Source organism: Pristiophorus japonicus, unplaced genomic scaffold, assembly GCF_044704955.1.
Source record: "Pristiophorus japonicus isolate sPriJap1 unplaced genomic scaffold, sPriJap1.hap1 HAP1_SCAFFOLD_136, whole genome shotgun sequence".
NCBI lineage: Eukaryota > Metazoa > Chordata > Chondrichthyes > Pristiophoridae > Pristiophorus > Pristiophorus japonicus.
Genome location: NW_027251029.1, coordinates 1,389,223 through 1,413,074, shown reverse-complemented (window position 1 = coordinate 1,413,074; position 23,852 = coordinate 1,389,223). Strand labels below are relative to the sequence as shown.

At 47.7% G+C, this 23,852-nt stretch overlaps 1 protein-coding gene across 12 annotated transcripts in view; it reads right to left on the bottom strand.

The window, feature by feature from the left end:
- Positions 1-1,210: 1,210 nt before the first annotated feature.
- Positions 1,211-23,852, bottom strand: part of LOC139242507 (zinc finger protein 239-like) — a 33,918-nt gene continuing 11,276 nt past the window's right edge. For 2 of the 12 annotated variants that reach the window (XM_070870399.1, XM_070870400.1), the window contains exons 2-3: positions 20,912-20,998; positions 12,155-13,213 (exon numbers count right to left, since the gene is read on the bottom strand). In XM_070870399.1, coding sequence (XP_070726500.1) covers positions 12,321-13,106 — 786 coding nt within the window. In that variant the 5' untranslated portion in view covers positions 13,107-13,213; positions 20,912-20,998 and the 3' untranslated portion in view covers positions 12,155-12,320. Of the gene's footprint in view, positions 1,337-12,154; positions 13,214-16,317; positions 16,352-20,234; positions 20,328-20,911; positions 20,999-21,719; positions 22,061-22,176; positions 22,259-23,852 lie in introns of those variants that run through there. The other 10 variants (XR_011589238.1, XR_011589237.1, XM_070870401.1 and 7 more) reach the window with 10 other exon arrangements.

The window sequence follows — 23,852 nt, the reverse complement described above, 5'->3', positions numbered from 1 at the left end:
TCCCTGAAGGTATTTCTAAATTGTTTCCAAATCTATTAGTTTTATATCTCCTTTTTTCTTTAAGAGCTCAGATTTAATTTAATATTTTTTTTTCAATCCACCTCAATATTTTGTTGTGCCTTTTCTTAATATCTCAAAAAACCAATTCAAATTTTGTAATTTCCACATTTATTTAAAACTTTATTTTTGAGCTGGAAGCTTTTTTTTAAAGTCATTCTTTATCTCATTCCTAGAATAAATTTATGTATTTCAACCCAATGTAATCAATCATTGCATGTTTTCTTTCAACAAGTAAGTGAGCATGTCAAATAAATTATTTTTTTCAACCACCAAGACCATGTATTTTTTACCTTTTACTCAACAAACCTATCCTTTGTGCATTTCCTAGCACCATAACTTATCATCCGAATATATCCACATCTGCGTTCCAAACTTAAAATGTCTCAAAACTTCCCACATACAGGACAACACTACAAAGGGTTAAAGAAAACTTTCACTCTGTTTCTAGAAGTGGGAAGATCCTATATTAATAAGCATCTGCACCACTTTTCCAAACAGGCTTTTAAAAAACATGAAAAGATAAAAATTCATTCCTCAGTCAAAAAATCACACAAGGACTCTCACTCAACGACAAACATTCACAAAAGTCTCTCTTCATTTCACAAAGCTTATTAATTTATTTTTTTCTTTGGCCGCCTCTATTTGTGGGTCCATGATTGCCCATTCCTGCATCGCCCTGCGGTAAAGAAATAGGTTATCCTTACACAATTCCTTTTACCCTGACACAATTCCTCGCATCGCCCCGCGATTTAGTTTTACACAATTCCTCGCGTCGCCCCGTGATTTAGTTTTGCACAATTACTCGCGTCGCCCCGCGGTAAAAAGGTAGTTTATCTTATCCAGAGCCTAGGCGGGCCAAGTGATATACAAGGTCGACGTCGTAGCTGACTTGGACACTTATTTTTTAAGTTTAGAAGGTATTCGACAGATTGACCTGGATCTCAGTCAGACGCTACGTGAGAACCAGCAAATGGCCAAACGTTCCTCAAACTTTTGAATGCGAGAAAACCGAAGTGGTATTTAATGAATACTCACTCATGTGGCCATTTTCCTCCCGTCTCATCCAAGGCTAGTTCGGTTTTTAATTCACAAGCTTCCGGCAGTCGTCCGTTGTGATCCCACTTCTGACACGAATTGTTGATACGGATTCTTTTCCCTCAATCTGTTTTAGCGAATGCACTGATTCGAACACTTTAAAGTTTCGTTCAGACTGACGTTATTCAGACTTCATCGATGAAGGGTCTTGCTCTGATAAAGGGGCACCGACTTAATGAGTCTGTCAAATCCATCAGAGCAAGCAAAAATCATTACAAATTCAATACATTAATAAAATTCGTGAATGGTACAACCCCTTTTTATTTGTCCTGTCACATCAGCTACCGTGGCATAGATACAAGCTAAATTAGTTATTTACACAGTTAATTAAGCAATGCCCCTAATCATGAGAGAAGATTAAGTCATCTCCAGCTTATCTTTGTTTTGCAGTCAAGGAAGACACAGTTCTGCTTCTCTGGGTATTCCCACAGTTTAGCTCCTACATCTGTTGCTACATTCCCATGATCAGACGGTTCCTCAAGGTTGTTTAACAAAGACAAGTCACTCATTGTTTTCCCCGACACTGAGATCGAAAGAGTCAGCAATAACATGAGCGGCCATTTTAGAAAGAGTTAATACATTTGAAATTAGTACGGATAATACATATAAAGTTGGTAGCTACAGTGATACAGGTTCTCATGATCTCACTGGGCCCCGGGTGACACACTGTCTGATCTCACTGGGCTCCGGGTTACACACTGTCTGATCTCACTGGGCTTACCCCCGGGTTACACACTGTCTGATCTCACTGGGCCCACCCCCGGGTTACACACTGTCTGATCTCACTGGGCTCTCGTGTTACACATTGTAGAACCTCACTGGGCCCACCCCCGGGTTACACACTGTCGGATCTCACTGGGCTCTCGGGTTACACATTGTAGAATCTCACTGGGCCACCCCCGGGATACACACTGTCGAATCTCACTGGGCCCAACCACGGTTTACACACTGTCTGATCTCACTGGGCCGACCCCCGGGTTACACACTGTTTGATCTCACTGGGCCCCGGGTTACACACTGTCTGATCTCACTGGGCCCACCCCCGGGTTACACACTGTCTGATCTCACTGGGCCCACCCCCGGGTTATACACTGTCTGATCTCACAAGCCCAGCCGCGGGTTACACACTGTCTGATCTCACTGGGCCCAACCCCGGGTTACATACTGTCTGATTTCACTGGGCCCACCCCTGGGTTACACACTGTCTGATCTCACTGGGCTCATCCCCGGGTTACACACTGTCTGATCTCACTGGGCTCTCGGGTTTCACACTGTCTGATCTCACTGGGCTCATGGGTGACACACTCTATGATCTCACTGGGCCCACCCCCGGGTTACACACAGTCTGTTCTCATTGGATCCACCCCCGGGTTACACACTGTCTGATCTCACTGGGCCCACCCCCGGGTTACACACTGTCTGATCTCACTGGGCCCACCCCCGGGTTACACACTGTCAGATCTCACTGGGCCCACCCCCGGGTTACACACTGTCTGATCTCAATAGGCCCACCCCCGGGTTACACAATGTCTGATCTCAATGGGCCCACCCCCGGGTTACACACTGTCTGATCTCACTGGGCCCACGGGTTACACACTGTCTGATCTCACTGAGCCTACCCCCCGGGTTACACACTGTCTGATCTCACTGGGCCCACCCCCGGGTTACACACTGTCTGATCTCACTGGGCCCGCCCCCGGGTTACACACTGTCTAATCTCACTGGGCCCACCCCCGGGTTACACACTGTCTGATCTCACTGGGCCCGCCCCAGGGTTACACACTGTCTGATCTCACTGGGCCCACCCCCGGGTTACACACTGTCTGATCTCCCTGGGCCCCGGGTTACACACTGTCTGATCTCACTGGGCCCACGGGTTACACACTGTCTGATCTCACTGGGCCCACCCCCCGGGTTACACACTGTCTGATGTCACTGGGCCCACCCCCCGGGTTACCCACTGTCTGATCTCACTGGGCCCACCCCCGGGTTACACACTGTCTGATCTCACTGGGCCCACCCACGGGTTACATACTGTCTGATCTCACTGGGCCCACCCCCGGGTTACAAACTGTCTGATCTCACTGGGCCCACCCCCGGGTTACACAATGTCTGATCACACTGGGCCCACCCCCGGGTTACACCCTGTCTGATCTCACTGGGCCCACCCCCGGGTTACACACTGTCTGATCTCACTGGGCCCACCCCCGGGTTACTCACTGTCTGATCTCCCTAGGCCCGGGGTTACACACTGTCTGATCTCACTGGGCCCACCCCTGGGTTACACACTGTCTGATCTCACTGGGCCCACCCCCGGGTTACACACTGTCTGATCTCACTGGGCCCACCCACGGGTTACACACTGTCTGATCTCACTGGGCCCACCTCCGGGTTACACACTGTCTGATCTCACTGGGCCCACCCCCGGGTTACACACTGTCTGATCTCACTGGGCCCCGGGTTTCATACTGTCTGATCTCACTGGGCCCACCCCTGGGTTACACACTGTCTGATCTCACTGGGCCCACCCCCGGGTTACACACTGTCTGATCTCACTGGGCCCACCCCCGGGTTACTCACTGTCTGATCTCCCTAGGCCCCGGGTTACACACTGTCTGATCTCACTGGGCCAACCCCTGGGTTACACACTGTCTGATCTCACTGGGCCCACCCCCGTGTTACACACTGTCTGATCTCACTGGGCACACCCCCGGGTTACACACTGTCTGATCTCACTGGGCCCCCGGGTTACACACTGTCTGATCTCACTGGGCCCACCCCCGGGTGACACACTGTCTGATCTCACTGGGCCCACCCCCGGGTTACACACTGTCTGATCTCCCTGGGCCCCGGGTTACACAATGTCTGGGCCCAGTGATAGTATCAGTATCTCCCACATGTCCCAAAGCCCCAGCTCCGGGCCTGTGTTAAGCTCTGGGTTTCCGTTCACAGTAAAATCCCGGCTCCCCGCCTGAGATTGCACATTGTGAGCGGTGCGGCCGGGATTTTACTGCGCCACTTTCTCCGCCAGCTGCAGACTGGGCCCCCGCCCTCCCTCCATCCCTGGGCCGTGCCCTGTATTGTGAGCCGGGATCTGATGCTGACAGTAAGTGGCTCGCTTTCCCCGCTCAGTTACATCCCCTTACTGTTAGTTTACAGACCCTGGGTGTGTGATAGAAAGCCTCAGACCTGACACCGCGACATTTTCTTCGCTGTCTCGGCCCCGCCCACACAGCCCCTGAGCCCAGCAGCAGGAATGCTGCAATGTGAGAGAATAAAGAGAGAAGGTGCTGGGAACAGTCAGCCTGAGAGCTCAGGCAGTGAGTGTGGGGGGAGAGAGAATGGATCTGAGGGATGCTCTTTGTCATTGGCCTGAGATTCAGGGGTACGGGGCTTTAGCGGTTGATGGGGGCAGTGCAGCTGAACCCTAACATCTGTGCTTGGGCACAAGATAAAAGTTTACGGGTTTGGGGTAATATATTAGCACGGATAGAGGATTGGGTGACAAGCAGAAAACAGAGAGTCGGGATAAATGGTTAATTCTCGGGTTGGCAATCAGTAACTCATGGAGTGCCGCAGGGATCAGTGCTGGGACCCCAACTATTTACAATCTATATTAACGACTTGGAAGATGGGACTAGGTGCAACGTAGCCAAGTTTGCTGATGATACAAAGATGGGAGGAAGGGTAATGTGTGAGGAGGACATAAAGAGACTGCAGGAGGACATAAGCAGGCTAAGTGAGTGCGCAAGAATTTGGAAGATGGAGTATAATGTTGGAAAGTGTGAGGTCATGCACTTTGGCAGAAAAAAATGAAAGAGCAAGTTATTATTTAAATGGAGAAAGATTGCAGAGTGCTGCAGTACAGCGGGACCTGGGGGTACTTGTGCATGAAACACAAAAGGATAGTATGCAGGTACAGCAAGCTATCAGGCAGGCCAATGGACACTTGGCCTTTATTGCAAAGGGGATAGAGTATAAAAGCAGGGAAGTCTTGTTACAACTGTACAGGTATTGGTGAGGCCACACCTGGAATACTGTGTGAAGTTTTGGATTCCATATTTAGGAAAGGATATACTTGGTGTGGAGGTAGTTCAGAGAAGGTTCACTCGGTTGATTCCAGAGATGAGGGGATTGACTTATGAGGAAAGGTTGAATAGGTTGTGCCTCCACTCATTGGAATTCAGAAGAATGAGAGGTGATCTTATAGAAACGTACAAGATTATGAGGGAGCTTGACAAGGTGGATGCAGAGAGGACGTTTCTACTGATGGGGGAGACTAGAACTAGAGAGCATGATCTTAAAATAAGGGGCCGCCCATTTAGAACTGAGATGAGAAATTTCTTCTCTCAAAGGGTTGTGAATCTGTGGAATTCGCTGCCTCAGAGAGCAGCGGAAGCTGGGATATTAAGAAACTGACTATTTCTGTCTAAATTTATTTAAGCGATAAGGGGATAAGGGGTTATGGGGACCGTGCAGGGAAGTGGAGCTGAGTCCATGATTGGATCAGCCACGATCATATTAAATGGTGGAGCAGGTTCAAGGGGCCTTATGGCCTACTCCTGCTCCTATTTCTTATGTTCTTCTGTTCGCATTTATTGAAAATATACAGGACTGTTTCCTGACTGAACATGTTAATGAAGTAACTGAGGAAAATCATATTTTGGATGTGGTGTTTAGTAGTGAGCCTGAGAACTATCAAAGACTGTATTGGGCCACTGAAGGGTGTTCAAGGACAGGTAACAAAGCACTCTCTGAGTATGGCAGAAATACCTTTCATCAGTCTTAACCCTTGAAGATCATGATCAAATATTAGAATTTAATAATGCTAGTTTTTCTCAGTAACATTAACAAAGATAAGCATATTGTTTTTGAAAAAATTAAGAACTTAAACATATATAGAGCAGCCACCCGAGAGTCCTCCGGGAGATGGGACATGTGCTGTGTGAGGATCCTCCGGGAGATGGGACATGTGCTGTGTGAGCCCCTCCGGGAGATGGGACATGTGCTGTGTGAGCCCCTCCGGGAGATGGGACATGTGCTGTGTGAGGGTCCTCCGGGAGATGGGACATGTGCTGTGCGAGCCCCTGGCCTATATGTTTAATAGCTCACTGCACTCTGGAATGGTTCCTACAGATCGGAAGGAGGTTAAAGTAATCCCCATTTTTAGAACAATGTGACAAGGCAGACCTGGGTAACTATAGGTCCATCAGTTTAATATCAGTAATAGGTAAGATGCTTGAAAGAATCATAAGGGATGCAATACATTAATTGGATAGGGGGGGCACATATTAGGGACACCCAACATGGCTTCATTAAAAACAAAGTTCATATCTCACAACTCTAATTGTATTTTTTGAAGAAGTTACAAAGTTGGTGGATGAGGGAAGCCCAGTAGACATTGTCGACTTAGATTTCCAAAACCCTTTTGACAAGGTACCACACAAGATGCTTCTCGATAAGATTGGAGCCTCTGGTATTCGTGAAATATATTGAGCTGGATACAGAACTGGCTGGCAGGATGTAGGTAAAGAGCAGTTATAGATGGATATGGATCTGTTTGGAGCACAATCACCAGTGGTGTCCTGCAGGAATCAGTGCTGGGACCGTTGCTTTTTACTATTTTTGTTAATGATCTGGATTTTGGGTTTGGGGGCACAATTTTGAAATGATATCAAGATCTGTGCGAGTGCTCGAACTGTAGAAGAGGCTTGTCTGATTCAGGCAGATCTTAAAGTGTTGGGACACAGGCCTCATGACTGGAAAGTGATGTATAACTTAGATAAGTTCAGTGTTATGCATGTGGGCAGGGCAAATGCTCAACACTCATACACACTCCAGGGAAAGGCATTAAAGATGGTGGAGATAGAAAGAGATTTGGGCATTCTAGTGAATACATCTTTAAAGGTACACGAGCAATGCAGTGCAGCGACAGTTAGAGCAAATAGGGTGTTGGGGTGTATCCATAGGACAATTGAGTATAAGGTGAGGCGTACTGTTTTGTCCGAGTACAAGACCTTAGTCAGGACACACTTGGAATACTGTGTCCAGTTTTGGTCTCCTCACATGGTGGGTGATATTGAGGTTCTGGAAAGGGCCACTCGACTAATTCCAAGTCTAAAGCATCTTAGTTATCAAGGTAGGTTAAAAGAGTTGGGACTCTTTACCTGAGAGCAGCGTAGACTTAGGGCGATATGAGTGCGGTTTATAAGATATTGAAGGTGAAAGGGATTGTTCCAGCTGACCGTTTATTTCAATTAAGTAGGTTAGACAGGACCAGGGACACAAATTTCAGTTGCACAATGCTAGATCTAGGTTAGACATCAGGAGGTGGTTCTTTTCCCAGAGAACAGTAGACCTCTGGAACAAGCTGCCCTCTCATGTGGTGGATGCAGACTCACTGAATTCCTTCAAGTAAAAGCTGGATTTGTTTCTGGCTGCGGCGGAGATTAATCCTTACAGAAGGTAGGTACTGCAGGGAATTTAATGTCCAGAGTGATCTCCTGGACTAGTTTCGATCACTTAGATGACTTGAAGAGGAATTTCCCACATTTTATTTTCCCAAATTGTCCGAAGTTTGTTTTTAATCTGGACTTTTGCCTCTCCCAGGAGATCACATGGACTCGGGTGGCGTGGAGTGTATACGCTGTGACAGGCTTTACCTGTGCATCACTTATCGTATGTATTAAAACGTTTCCCCTACACTGTCCCATCGAACAATCCCAGGGCAGGTACAGCACTGATTAGATTCAAAGTAAAGCACCTCTACACTATCTCATCAAACAATCCCAGGGCATGTACAGCAGGTACAGCACGGCTTAGATACAGAATAAATCTCAGGCCCCGAATTAGAGCCCACAGGCCCCGTGGTGACCGGCCCGGTTGAGCGGGGTCACTGGCGTCCATCTTGCACATGGTGGGATCAGGGCGCATGCACGGCCATCTTGGTTCAGGAACAGAGAGTGGGTGAGGCTTCAGGGTCTCTGTTCCCAACTGGGTCCCAGTGCCCGGGAGATGGAGCATCTTGGGCAACACATTTTTCATCATCATAGAATCAGAGACTGGTTACAACATGGAAGTAGGCCATTTGGCCCATCGAGCCCATGCCGGCTATCTACAAGACCCTCGACTAATCCCACTCTAGCTACTCTGTCCAGACTTCTCATGATTTTGATCACCTCTGTCAAATCTCCTCTCAATCTTCTCTGTTCTGAGAACAACCCCAACTTCTCCAGACTATCCACGTAACTGAAGTTCCTCATCCCTGGAATCATTCTCGTAAATCTTTTCCACACGCTCTCAAAAGGCCTTCGTATACTTACTAAAATGCCGTAACCAGAATTTTTCCACCTCAGTCAACAAGCTCCCCGCTGGAGAGGAACTAAACTACAGAACCAGTGCGATCCTGTTCAACCTTCATCGTCTCCAGGCCAGGTCCAAGACCACCCCAATCTCTGTCGTTGAGCTACCGTACGCTGACAATACATGTGTCTGCGTACATACAGAGGCTGAACTCCAAGTCACAGTCAACATATTTACGGATGTTTAGGGCCTTACACTAAACGTCCGTAAGACAAAGGTCCTCCACCAACCTGTAATCTACCACACAGCACTCCCGACCCCGCCCCCCCTCCACAGTCAGCAAGATCCACGGCGCGGCCCTGGACAACGTGGACCATTTCCCATACCTCAGGAACCTCCTATCAACAAGAGCACACATTGATGACGAGAATCAACACCACCTCCAGTGCAGTCTTCGGCCGCCTGAGGAAAAGAGGGTTTGAAGAGCATGCCCTCAAATTTGCGACTAAGCTCATGGTCTACAGGGCTGTAGTAATACCCACCTCCTGTATAGCTCAGAGACATGGACCATGTACAGTAGGTATATCACCCCCAGCACCCAGCTCATGGTCCACAGGGCTGTAATAATACCCACCTCCTGTATGGCTCAGAGACATGGACCATGTACTGTAGGTATCTCACCCCCAGCACCCAGCTCATGGTCTACAGGGATGTAGTAATACCCACCCTCCTGTATGACTCAGAGACATGGACCATGTACAGTAGGTATATCACCCCCAGCACCCAGCTCATGGTCTCCAGGGCTGTAGTAATACCTACCCTCCTGTATGGCTCAGAGACATGGACCATGTACAGTAGGTATATCACCCCCAGCACCCAGCTCATGGTCTACAGGGCTGTAATAATACCCACCTCCTCTATGGCTCAGATACATGGACTATGTACAGTAGGTATCTCACCCCCAGCACCCAGCTCATGGTCTACAGGGCTGGAGTAATACCCACCCTCCTGTATGGCTCAGAGACATGGACTATGTGCAGTAGGTATCTCACCCCCAGCACCGAGCTCATGGTCTCCAGGGCTGTAGTAATACCCACCCTCCTGTATGGCTCAGAGACATGGACCATGTACAGTAGGTACCTCACCCCCAGCACCCAGCTCCTGTTCTCCAGGGCTGTAGTAATACCCACCTCCAGTATGGCTCAGATACATGGACTATGCACAGCAGGTATCTCACCCCCAGCACCCAGCTCATGGTCTACAGGGCTGTAGTAATACCCACCTCCTGTATAGCTCAGTGACATGGACTATATACAGTAGGTACCTTACCCCCAGCACCCAGCTCATGGTCTACAGGGCTGTAGTAATACCCACCCTCCTGTATGGCTCAGAGACATGGACTATGTACAGTAGACACCTCAAGTCGCTGGAGAAATACCACCAACGATTTCTCCGCAATATCCTGCAAATTCCCTGGGAGGACAGACACACCAACGTTAGCGTCGTCGACCAGGCCAACATCCCCAGCATTGAAGCACTGACCACATTTGATCAGCTCTGCTGGGCAGGCCACATTGTCAGCATGCCAGACATGAGACTCCCAAAGCAAACACTCCACTCGGAACTGCTTCACAGCAAATGAGCCAAAGGTGTGGCAGAGGAAATGTTACAAGGACACCCGCAAAGTCTCCCTGATAAAGTGCAACATCCCCATCGACATCTGGGAGTCCCTGGCTAAAGACCGCCCCAAGTGGAGGAAGATCATCCGGGAGGGCGCTGAGCACCTCGAGTTTCATCGCCGAGAGCATGCGGAAATCAACCGCAGGCATCAGAAAGAATGTGCGGCAAACCTGTCCCACCCACCCCTTCCCTCAACGACTATCTGTCCCACCTGTGACAGGGACTGTGGCTCTCGTTTTGGACTGTTCAGCCACATAAGGACTCATTTTTAGAGTGGAAACATGTCTTCCTCGATCCGAGGGACTGCCTATGATGATGATGATGACCCAGAACTGCACACAATACTCCAGTTGAGGCCGAACCAGAGTTTTCTGCAGGTTCAACATAATATCCACACTTCTGGACTCTATACCTCTATTCATGAAGCCTAGGGTCCCTTAAGTTTTTGTAACCACTTTCTCAACCAGTGCTGCCACCTTCAGTGATTGGTGCACATATACTCCTGGGTCTCTCTGTTCATGCACCCCTTTAGTTTATATTTACTCTCCTCTTTCTTCCTCCCAAAATGTATCACTTTTGAACTTTTTTGCATTAAATTTCATCTGCCACATCTGCCCATTCCACCAGCCTGTCTATGTCTTTCTGAAGTCTATCACCATCCTCCTCACTGTTCACTGTACTTCCAAGTTTTGTGTGAGCTGTAGATTTGGAAATTGTGCCCTGTACACCCAAGTCTAGGTCATTAATATAGATTTAAAAAAGCAGTGGCCCCAATACCGACCTCTGGGGAACACCACTTCCTCCAGTCTGAAAAACAACCATTCACCACTACTCTGTGTGTATCACTTAGCCACTTTCATATCCATGCTGCCACTGTCCCTGTTATTCCATGGGCTTCGATTTTGCTGGTATTGGTAACACGCCTGGGATCAGTAAACACAAAACCCAGTCTGTTAATCACTTTCAGCTACTGGACTTAGCATGTGTCTCACAGCATCTCTTCTACCTTCAATATGTGAATAGAGCATCACACCTGTAAACCTGGTTTAAGTTTATATCCACTCAGCAAATCTATTTAAGAAAAGCCTGTAGGCCAATGAGACACTGTTAAGGTGCCAGTGTGCTACTGGTTTGATTGGCATTTTGCCTGTAATGGACTCCGTATCTTGGTCTCCATGTTTAAGGAAGGATATACCTGCATTGGAGGCAGTTCAGAGAAGGTTCACGAGGTTGATTCCGGAGATGAGGGAATTTACTTATGAAGATAGCTTGAATAGGCTGGGCCTAAGCACATTGGAGTTCAGAAGAATGAGAGGTGATTTTATCGAAACATAAGATAATGAGGGGGCTCGACAAGGTGGATGCAGACAGGATATTTCCACTTATATGGGATACTAAAACTAGGGGACATAGTCTTAAAATAAGGGGCCACCCAATTAAAAGTGAGATGAGGAATTTCTTCTCTGAGGGTTGTAAATCAATGGAATTCTCTGCCCCGGAGAGCTATGGAGGCTGGGTCTTTGAATATATTTAAGGCGGAGATAGAGAGATGTTTGAGCGATAAGTGAGTAAAGGCTTATGGTGAGTGGGCAGGGAAGTGGAACTGAGTCCATGATCAGATCAGCCATGACCTTATTGAATGGCGGAGCAGGCCCGAGGGGCCAAATGGCCTACTCCAGCTCCTATTTATTATGTTCTCATGTTCTAATTGAACATTTCTCCCAGGGTAACCTTGTCTGAAATGAAATATGTGTCTTTTAATAAGCCTCAGGTCCTTGCTCATGTCTGCTGCAGATTCCGGAGTTGATGGGATTGACTTATGACGATAGGTTGAGTAGGTTGGGCCTATACACATTGGAGTTCAGAAGAATGAGGTGATCTCAGTGTGTCCCTGAAGGACTGTGTCCAGGCTGAAGTTCTGTTCCCCCCTGTAAGATCCTCCCCATAGATTGTCCTTTCTCAACTCCAGCCAGGTGATGCTAATCCCTCAGGTGGGAAAGACAAAAAACCACAGCAATGTGTTTAAAGCAACACTAATTTATATGTCTGTATCCCAAATATTAAACCCCTTTCCAGTTACAGGATTTATTAACATCAGCTTTACAGGAGTAATAAACCCCAACTATCAAAATGAAGTCAATGCAGTCCAGAATGCGATTAACAGCAGAATCCAACCCCTGCGTTCACTTGTGAACTCGCTGGTGTGTCAGCAGGTTGGATGATGTAGTAAATCCCTTCCCACAGTCGGAGCAGGTGAACGGCCTCTCCACAGTGTGAACTCGCTGGTGTATCAGCAGGTTGGATGACTGAGTGAATCCCTTCCCACAGTCGGAGCAGGTGAACGGCCTCTCCCCAATGTGAACTCGCTGGTGTTTCAGCAGTTGGGAAGATGTAGTGAATCCCTTCCCACAGTCGGAGCAGGTGAACGGCCTCTCCCCAGTGCGAACTCGCTGGTGTTTCAGCAGGTTGGATGACCGAGTGAATCCATTCCCACAGTCGGAGCAGGTGAACGGCCTCTCCCCAGTGTGAACTCGCTGGTGTATCAGCAGGTTGGATGACTGAGTGAATCCCTTCCCACACTCGGAGCAGGTGAACGGCCTCTCCCCAGTGTGAACTCGCTGGTGTTTCAGCAGGTTGGATGATGTAGTGAATCCCTTCCCACAGTCGGAGCAGGTGAACGGCCTCTCCCCAGTGCGAACTCGCTGGTGTATCAGCAGGTCGGATGACCAAGTGAATCCCTTCCCACAGTCGGAGCAGGTGAACGGTCTCTCCCCAGTGTGAACTCGCCGATGTGTTTCCAGCTGGGACGGGTAGTTGAAACGTTTCCCACAATCCCCATATTTACACAGTTTCTCCCCAGTGTGACTGCACTTGTGTCTCTCCAGGTTGGATGATTGACTGAAGCCTTGTCCACACACAGAGCACGTGTACCGTTTCTCCCCACTGTGAACGGTGCCTTCTGCTGCCATGGTCAAAAGCTGATGATATTCCAGTCCCGATGTAGCGAGTGACTGTCAGATCTTGAGGTGATGTTTGGTTTGAGCTTCCAGTCTCCAAATCCTCCCCTTTTAACACCCTGTAAAGTGAATTTCAAACAGGAAAAGTGAGTGTGAGAGAGAACCCACAAAAACACAAAGGCAGGTTGTGAAATGGAGCTTAATGAATCTGGTCATTTGTGGGGCCGGCACTGGAAAAAAGTGACCATGAAAGCTGCCGGATTGTCATAAAAACACATCTGGGTCAGTACTGTCCTTCAGGGAAGGGAACCCGGGGACTGAGAGCCACACTTGGTGTTGCCCGGGGACTGAGAGCCACAATCGGTGTTGCCCGGGGACTGAGAGCCGCACTCGGTGTTGCCCGGGGCCCGAGAGCCGCACTCGGTGTTGCCCGGGGACTGAGAGCCGCACTCGGTGTTGCCCGGGGACCGAGAGCCGCACTCGGTCATGTCCGGGGACTGAGAGCCGCACTCGGTGTTGCCCGGGGACCGAGAGCCGCACTCGGTGTTGCCCGGGGACCGAGAGCCGCACTCGGTGTTGCCCGGGGACCGAGAGCCGCACTCGGTGTTGCCCGGGGACTGAGAGCCACACTCGGTGTTGCCCGGGGACTGAGAGCCGCACTCGGTGTTGCCTGGGGACTGAGAGCCACACTCGGTGTTGCCCAGGGACCGAGAGCCACACTTGAGCCGCACTCGGTGTTGCCCGGGGACCGAGAGCCGCACTCGGTGTTGCCCGGGGACTGAGAGCCGAACGCGGTGTTGCCCGGGGACTGAGAGCCACACTCGGTGTTGCCCGGGGACTGAGAGCCGCACTCGGTGTTGCCCGGGGACCGAGAGCCACACTCGGTGTTGCCCGGGGACCGAGAGCCACACTCGGTCTTGCCCGGGGACTGAGAGCCACACTCGGTCTTGCCTGGGGACTGAGAGCCACACTCGGTGTTGCCCGGGGACTGAGAGCCACACTCAGTGTTGCCCGGGGACTGAGAGCCGCACTCGGTGTTGCCCGGGGACTGAGAGCCGCACTCGGTGTTGCCCGGGGACTGAGAGCCGCACTCGGTGTTGCCCGGGGACTGAGAGCCCCACTCGGTGTTGCTCGGGGACTGAGAGCCGCACTCGGTGTTGCCCGGGGACTGAGAGCCGCACTCGTTGTTGCCCGGGGACTGAGAGCCGCACTCGGTGTTGCCCGGGGACTGAGAGCCGCACTCGGTGTTGCCCGGGGACCAAGAGCCACACTCGGTGTTGCCCGGGGACTGAGAACCGCACTCGGTGTTGCCCGGGGACTGAGAGCCACACTCGTTGTTGCCCGGGGACTGAGAGCCACACTCGGTGTTGCCCGGGGACTGAGAGCCACACTCGGTGTTGCCCGGGGACTGAGAGCCACACTCCGTGTTGCCCGGGGACTGAGAGCCACACTCGGTGTTGCCCGGGGACTGAGAGCCACACTCGGTGTTGCCCGGGGACTGAGAGCCACACTCTGTGTTGCCCGGGGACTGAGAGCCACACTCGGTGTTGCCCGGGGAGTGAGAGCCACACTCGGTGTTGCCCGGGGACTGAGAGCCACACTCTGTGTTGCCCGGGGACTGAGAGCCACACTCGGTGTTGCCCGGGGACTGAGAGCAGCACTTGGTTAAAAGGAGGCAGACAAAAAGCAGGAAACTATAGACCAGTTGGCCTAACATCTGTGGTTGGGAAAATGTTGAAGAGTTCATTCTTAAAGAAACATTAGCACGACATTTGGAAAAGCATAATTCGGTCAGGCAGAGTCAGCATGGATTTATGAAGGGGAAGTTAAGTTTGACAAATTTGCTGGAACTCTTTGAGCATGTAATGAACAGGGTGGATAAAGTGGGTGTGGTGTATTTGGACTCCAAGAAGGCATTTGACAAGGTTCCATATAAAAGATTACTGCACAAGATAAAAGTTCACGGGCTGGGGGTAATATATTAGCATGGATCGAGGTTTGGCAAACTAACAGAAAACAGAGAGGTTGGGTAAATGGTTCATTCTTGGGTTGGCAATCAGTAACTAGTGGGGTGCCGCAGGGATCAGTGCTGGGACCCCAACTATTTACAATCTATATTAACGACTTGGAAGAAGGGACCGACTGTAACGGAGCCAAGTTTGCTGACGATGTAAAGATGGGAGGAAAAGCAATGTGTGAGGAGGACACAAATAATCTCCAAAAGGACATAGACAGGCTAAGTGAGTGGGCAAAAATTTGGCAGATGGAGTATAATGTTGGAAAGTGTGAGGTCATGCACTATGGCAGAAAAAAAATCAAAGAGCAAGTTATTATTTAAATGGAGAAAGATTGCAAAGTGCTGCAGTACAGCGGGACCTGGGGTACTTGTGCATGAAACACAAAAGGTTAGTATGCAGGTACAGCAGGTGATCAGGAAGGCCAACTGAATCTTGGCCTTTATTGCAAAGGGGTTGGAGTATAAAAACAGGGAAGTCTTGCTACAGTTATACAAGTTATTGGTGAGACCACACCTTGAATACTGCGTGAAGTTTTGGTTTCCATATTTATAAAAGGATATACTTGCTTTGGAGGAAGTTGAGAGAAGGTTCACTAGGTTGATTCTGGAGATGAGGGTGTTGACTTGTGAGAAAAGATTGAGGAGGTTGGGCCTCTACTCAGTGAATTCAGAAGAACGAATGAGAGGTGATTTATCAAAACGTATAAGATAATGAGGGGGATTGACAAGGTGGTAGCAGAGAGGATGTTTTCACTGATCGGGGAGACTACAACTAGGGGGCATAATCTTAGAATAAGGGGCCCCCATTTAAAACTGAGATGAGGAGGAATTTATTCTCTCAGAGGGTTATAAACCTGTGGAATTCGCTGCCTCAGAGACCTGTGGAAGCTGGGACATTGAATATATTTAAGACAGAGATAGACATTGTCTTAACTGATAAGGGAATAAGGGGTTATGGGGAGCGGGCAGGGAAGTGGTCCTGAGTCCATAATCGGATCAGCCATGATCGTATTAAATGGTGGAGCAGGCTCGAGGGGCCGTATGCCTACTCCTGCTCCTATTTCTTAGTTCTTATTTTCTTATATAGTGGGTGTCTGGTATGGGAGTGTGGATTTGATTCTGTATCTGTCCATCTCTGGTATGTGGATGAGGGTTTTACTCTGTATGTTAGTTTCTGATATGAGAGCATGGGTTTTATCCAGTATCTGTCAATTTCTGGTAATTGTCTGTGGGTTTCATTCTGTAACAAAAAGGGCCACATTACAACAATAAGAGTGTTTAAAAAAAACAAGCCTGAAGGCTCTGAGTCTCAAAGCGAGGAGCATTGTAATAAGGTGGACGAATTAACTGCACAGATAGCTGTTAACGGATATGATGTAATTGGGATTACTGAGACATGGCTCCAGGGTAACCAAGGCTGGGAACATAACATCCAGGGGTATTCAATATTCAGGAAGGATAGCCAGAAAGGAAAAGGAGGTGGGGTAGTGTTAATGGTTAAAGAGGAGGTTAATGCAACAGCAAGGAAGGACATTGGCTGGGATAATGTGGAATCTATATGGGTAGAGCTGCGAAACACCAAAGTGCAGAAAACGTTAGTTGGGGTTATGTACAGACCACTAAACAGTAGTAGGGAGGTTGGGGATGGCATCAAACAGGAAATTAGGGATGCGTGCAATAAGGGTACAGCAGTTATCATGGGTAACCTTGACCTCGATATTGATTGGGCTAACCAAACTTAGCAATACTGTGGAGGAGGTTTTTCTGGAGTGCCTCAGGGATGATTAGACCAATATGTTGAGGAACCAACTGGAGAGCAGGCCATCCTAGACTGGGTCTTGTGTAACGAGAGAGGATTAATTAGCAATCTGGTCATGCGTGGCCCCTTGGGGAAGAGTGACCATAATATGGTAGAATTCTTCATTAAGCTGGAGAGTGACACAGTTAACTCAGAGACTAGGGTCCTGAACTTAAAGGAAACTTCAATGGTATGAGACGTGATTTGGCTGGGATAAACTGGCGAATGATACTTAAAGGGTTGACGGTGGATAGGCAATGGCAGACATTTAAAGATCACATGGATGAATTACAACTATTGTACATCCCTGTCTGGCATAAAAATAAAACCGAAAAGGTGGCTCAACCGTGGCTAACAAGAGAAATTAGGGACAGTGTTAAATCCAAGGAAGAGGCATATAAATTGGCCAGAAAAAGCAGCAAACCTGAGGACTGGGAGAAATTTAGAATTCAGCAGAGGAGGACTAAGGAGGGGGAAAATAGAGTATGAGAATAAGCTTGCAGGGAACATAAAAACTGACTGCAAAAGCTTCTATAGATATGTGAAGAGAAAAAGATTGATGAAGACAAACATGGTCCCTTGCAGTCAGAATCAGGTGAATTCATAATAGGTAACAAGGAAATGACAGACCAATTGAAAAAATATTTTGGTTCTGTCTTCACGAAGGAAGACACGAATAACCTCCCAAAATTACTAGGGGACCGAGGGTCTAACAGGAAGGAGGAACTGAGGGAAATCCTTATTAGTCAGGAAATGGTTGTTGGGAAACTGATGGAACTGAAGGCCGATAAATCCCCAGGGCCTGATAGTCTGCATCCCAGAGTAGTTAAAGAAATGGCCCTAGAAATAGAAGATGCATTGGTGGTCATTTTCCTGAATTTCATGGACTATGGATCAGTACCTATGGATTGGAGGGTAGCTAATGTAACCCCTCTTTTTAAAAAAAGGAGGGGGAGAGAAAACAGGGAATTATAGACCGGTTTGCCTGACATTGGTGGTGGGGAAAATGCTGGAATCAATTATTAAAGATGTAATAGCAGAGCATTTGGAAAGCAGTGACAGGATCGGTCCAAGTCAGCATGGATTTATGAAAGGGAATTCATGCTTGACAAATCTTCGAGAGAGTTTTGAGGATGTAACTAGTAGAGTGGATAAGGGAGAACCAGTGGATGTGGTGTATTTGGAATTTCAAAAGACTTTTGACAAGGTCCCACACAAGAGATTAGTGTGCAAAATTAAAGCACATGGTATTGGGGGTAATGTATTGACGTGGATAGAGAACTGGTTAGCAGACAGGAAGCAAAGAGTAGGAATAAACGGGTCTTTTTCAGAATGGCAGGCAGTGACTAGTGGGTTGCTGCAAGGTTCAGTGCATTGATCCCAACTATTTACAATATATATTAATGATTTAGACGATGGAATTGAAGGTAATATCTCCAAGTTTGCAGATGACACTAAGCTGGGTGGCAGTGTGAGCTGTGAGTAGGATGCTAAGAGGCTGCAGAGTGACTTGGACAGGTTCGGTGAATGGGCAATTGCATGGCAGATGCAGTATAATGTGGATTATTGTGAGGTTATCCACTTTGGTGGCAAAAACAGGAAGGCAGATTATCTGAATGGTGAGAGATTAGTAAAATGGGAGGTGCAAATAGACCTGGGTGTCATGGTACATCAAGTCACTGAAGGTAGGCATGCAGGTCCAGCAGGCAGTAAAGAAAGCAACTGGCATGCTGGCCTTCATAGCGAGGGGGTTTGAGTACAGGAGCAGGGAGGTGTTACTGCAGTTGTACAGGGCCTTGGTGAGGCCACACCTTGAGTATTGTGTGCAGTCTTGGTCTATTAATCTGAGCAAGGACTTGCTTGCTATTGAGGGAGTGCAGCGAAGGTTCACTAGACTAATTCCCGGGATGGTAGGACTGACATATGAAGAAAGACTGGATCAGCTAGGCTTACACTCACTGGAATTTAGAAGAATGAGAGGGGATCTCATAGAAAAATATAAAATAATGACGGGACTGGACAGGTTAGAGGCAGGAAGAATGTTCCTGATGTTGGGGAAGTCCAGAATCAGGGTCACAGTCTAAGGATAAGGGATAAGCCATATCGGACTGAAATGAGGAGAAACTTTTTCACCCAGAGAGTGGTAAACCTGTGCAATTCTCTACCACAGAAAGTTGTGGAGTCCAGTTCATTGGATATATTCAAGAGGGAGTTAGATGTGGCCCTTACGGCTAAGGGGATCAGGGGGTATAGAGAGAAAGCGGGAGTGAGGTACTGAAGTTGCATGATCAGATTGAATGGTGGTGCAGGCTCGAAGGGCCGAATGGCCTACTCCTGCACCTATTTTCGATGTTTCTTTCCATTCTTGGTGTGTGAGTGTGTTCTGCGCTGTATCTGTCCATTTCTGTTATGTGAATGTTAGCTCCACTCCATATCCGTCATTCTCCAGTATGTTAGTATTGTTTTACTGTGTACCACCAATTCCTGAGAGAGTATTGGTTTTACTTTCCAACTCTCAATTTGTGTTATGGAGGTGAGTTTTCTGCTGAATCTGTCGGTATCTGGTAAATGAGTCTGAGTTTTACTCTGTATCTATCTGTCTCTGGTATGTGAGTGTGGGCCTTTATCTGTATCTCTCCATTTCTGTTATGGGAGCCTGGGTTTTATTCTGTACCTGTCAAGTTTTGATCTGTGATTGTGGGCCTTACTCTACAGCTGCCAGTTTCTGTTTAATTGTGAGTGGACTTTCCTTTGTACCTGTTAGTTTCTGGAATGAAAGAGAGATCTTTACCCTGTACCTGTCAATTACTGGTTCGTGAGTCTGGGCATGTCACTGTATGTCAATTTATGTTAAGGGAATATGGATTTTAAGATGTCAGCCTCTGATATGTGAGTATGGGTTTTATACTGTATCTCTCAGTCTCTGATATGTGAGTATGGGTTTTATACTGTATCTCTCAGTCTCTGATATGTGAGTGTGGGTTTTATACTGTATCACTCAGTCTCTGATATGTGAGTGTGGGTTTTATACTGTATCACTCAGTCTCTGATATGTGAGTATGGGTTTTATACTGTATCACTCAGTCTCTGATATGTGAGTGTCGGTTTTATACTGTATCTCTCAGTCTCTCATATGTGAGTGTGGGTTTTATACTGTATCACTCAGTCTCTGATATGCAAGTGTGTGTATTTTTCTGTAATTGTCAGGTTTTGGTGTGTGTTGAGGTTTAATCTGTGCCTCTCAGTTTCTGCTGCGGTAGTCTGAGTTTAATCTGTATTTTCCAGTCTCTGGTATGTGAACGTGAGAATCAATTTTAATTTTTACCTGTATTTCTCTGATATGTGAGTGAAGATTTTGCGTTCTCCGTGTCATTGTTCAGATGTGTGTCTGTGGGTTTTACTCTGCCCCGATCAGTTCCTGCGATGAAAGTAACAATTTTACTTACTGCCTTTCAGTTTTCCGATATGTGCCCATGGGATTTACACATTACCTGTCACTCTCTGGTATGTAAGTGGGGATTTTATTCTGTTACTGTCACTTTCATATATGTGGGTGTGTGTTGTATACTGTATCTGTCAGTCTGTGATACGGGAATGTGGGTTTTATTCTGCACCTGTCATCTTCTGGTATGTTCGGGGGGTTTAAATACTGAATCCGTCAGATTCTGAAACATGAATATGGCTTTTGCTCTGTACCCATCAGCTTCTGATATGCGAGTGTGGTTTATACTTTCTGTTTGACATTTTTTCTGATAGATAATTGTGTTTTATTCTCTACCTGCCAGTTTCTGGCAAGTGAGTGTGGGTGTTTAATGTACCTGTCAGTGTGATCTGTTTCAATGGTGAAACAGCATCTGATTCTACTGCTCCATGTGGCTGTAAGATTCACAATGTAACTCTGTCACTTTGGATCACTGTGGGACTGACAGCTTCTGCTGTCTGTGACAATAGGATTGAGGCCAGTTCTGTGTCTCTGCGCTCTGTGAGTGATAATCTACTTACTGTGTGTGAGAAGGAGCTGCCTGCACTGTTCCTTGTATTCTGGGTGGAGGAAAGATCTAATTTGTTCTGGCTGGTTGAAGAATTTTGCTGTGAGAATAATAATACGAGAACATTATTAGTTCTAAGATATGGATTCGGGGGACAATATGATGTATCTGAGGGAGTGACAATGTAGCTCTCGATCATCAGCAACACGGTTCTGGGGAACTCAGTTCACCGAAATATAACGCGTCTTTAAAATATCTTCTCCCACTCTCCTCTCCTGGTACCTGCAATAGATGCATTTTGTGAAATTCCCCACATCCTCACTGTCAGACTGTGTTTCCACTGCTCACTGTCCAAGAACTACAGACACGGTGAGATTGGAACTGAATCAGGAACATTCACTACTGATTTGGGGAAAGAAAGCAGCAATGATTTGAAAGAGCGAGTGGTTTACTTTCTCTGTTACCTTACACTGTCCACACACAGCCCGAGAATGGCCTCTCCCTTCCCCCACTCACACCATGTCCCGGAACTAGTTCCTGCTCCACTCTGCCTCTTACACACAGCCCCCGAGGGAACTAAAACAATAACGTTCACTACTGGTTTGGAGAGAGAAAGCAGCAGATTGTAAATAGCGGATTCTGCCCATTCTGTCTCCCTTACCCTGGACACACACTGTCCACACACAGCCCGAGAATGGCCTCTCCCTTCGCCCACTCACACTACACACTGACACTGGTTCTTGGTCCACTCTGCCCCTTACACACAGCCCCCGACTCCCCCTGAACTCCCCCCGGACTCAATGCTGATATCTGAGCCTTACCCCGGGGTCGTGGTGTCTCCATTCCCGGCTGTTTTAAACCATCTTCTTCCACTCACTGAGTGAATGGTGATCCCAGGCAGGGCTGGGGCAGGGGAGGGTGCATGTGCTATTCTGCTCACTGGGAATGACACAGGGGGTGGGGCTGAACCGCGCATGCGCAGCTCTCTGTATTAATTCAATCTGTAAAATCCAATTTCCTTTTATCAGAATCTGAGCAAAGGAACTCAACTGTTACTTTACCAAGATGGCCGCGCATGCGCTTTGCTGCTCACTGAACCAAGGTGGCGGAGGACTGACCCTGCCCTCCTGTACAAAGATGGCCGCCGTTACCCGGGGCCTGTGACAGGGAGAAAGCCTCGAGGCTGCAGCCGCCGATATTCCGGTTGTTATTCCGGGCTTCCGGCGGGCACCGGTTGTTTATGAAGCCTCCCCGGCTCCCCGCTGGTCCTTTACTCACCTCCGCCCCGCGGAGATTGGACTGTTTTGCGGAACAGATGCTCACCATGTCCTTTCCGCCATTACACGCACCGCGCATGATCCAAACACAGCTCGGTCTCGCACCTGCGCACTGGGCCCCTGTAGTCTGGGATCGGCACGTCCTCCATCGCGGGGAATGCTGGGTAAATACCCAAGACCACCTCAGTGACTGGGACAGGATTTCCTGGGCCCCCATTGGGCACTGAACATGTTCATTCTGGCCCTCAGTCATTGTTCCTGCTGCTCTGTATAACCCTGTCCCTGAGCTGGACAGTAATGTTCTGTCTCAGGATTGTTTCAAACACCCTGTGTCCAATATTTCATTTCTCCATAAAAATAGACTCATTAATGTTCCCGTCCCTTCCATTCTGGGCCTTTTCTTACTCTAGATTATTTCACTTCTCACGTAATTCATCTTTACCCACATCAAATCCCAAACTTGTTTCATTTGAGTATCTGGCTTGTGGATGTCTCAGACTGAACCGGCGTGTCTCACTTTACACTCATTTAACGTTCCTTTCAACCAACCCTTGAAAGAACTATCTTGCGTAAGACTGTAAATCTGTTATTTTCTGTATTTAACGATTGTTGAATGCGGTTAATAGATTTCCACACATACTGCATGTGATCAACTTTGAAATGTTCTGACCTTTGTAATTGCCTTTGCTAATTTTGCTGGGTTAGTTGATTACAATTACTTGTTACTAACATACCTTGCAGTATTTCTTGCATCAAAATAATTGTTTAAATACTTCCTGTATCAGGTCTTTAGCTTCCTCACTGATCTCTGTTTCTTCTTGTGGGAGAATCGAGAACTAGGTGGCAAAGTCTGAGCATAAGGGGGGGCCCCAATTAAAATGGAAATGAAGAGGAATTTCTTCTCTCAGAGGGTTGTGAATCTCTGAAATTCTCTACCCCAAAGAACAGTGGAGTCTGGGTCATTGAAAATATTTAAGTTGCAGATAGAGTGATTTTTGAAAGAGAGTGGAGTCAAGGTTTATGGGGAGAGGGCAGGGAAGCGGAATTGAGGCCAAGATCAGATCAGCCAAGATCTTATTGAATGGCAGGGTGGGCTGAAGAGGCCAGATGGCTGCTGCTGCCCCTATTTCTTATGTTGTTAGCGTTGGTTAGGGGCTGGGTTTAGATGTAGGTTTAGTGGTTGTGGTTTGTGGTTATTTGTTTAGGATTGGAATTAGTGATTGGGATAGTCAATAGGATATTCGGCTTAGGATATAATTATTAACTTAGAAAGCACTATTGGCAATATAAGTGTTAATGGACATGCCCTTTTCCATTTCATGTTTTTAACCTCACAGAGCCGAGTCACAAAACAGCCTCACAAGGAACCAGCTTTCCTGCACAAGCCTCATTTCTTTCTGTCAACAATACATCGTAATCTCAACATTTCTCATGGAAAAATAAATTAGTGACATTAGATTTGGGTATTTTGGAACAATAACAGATGGATACAGTTGTTGCACTGGTTACATCCAATCATCAACCTGCCTGAAAAGGACTTCTGGCAATAATCTGTCACCAGGCCCCACCAGTCATCGTCTGATTCCTCCATCGTCTCTTCATTCATTATCCATCATTCCCCCTAACTGGAGCTGCTTTCACCGGCATGACCATTCTCCATACTGAGGCTATCTCATT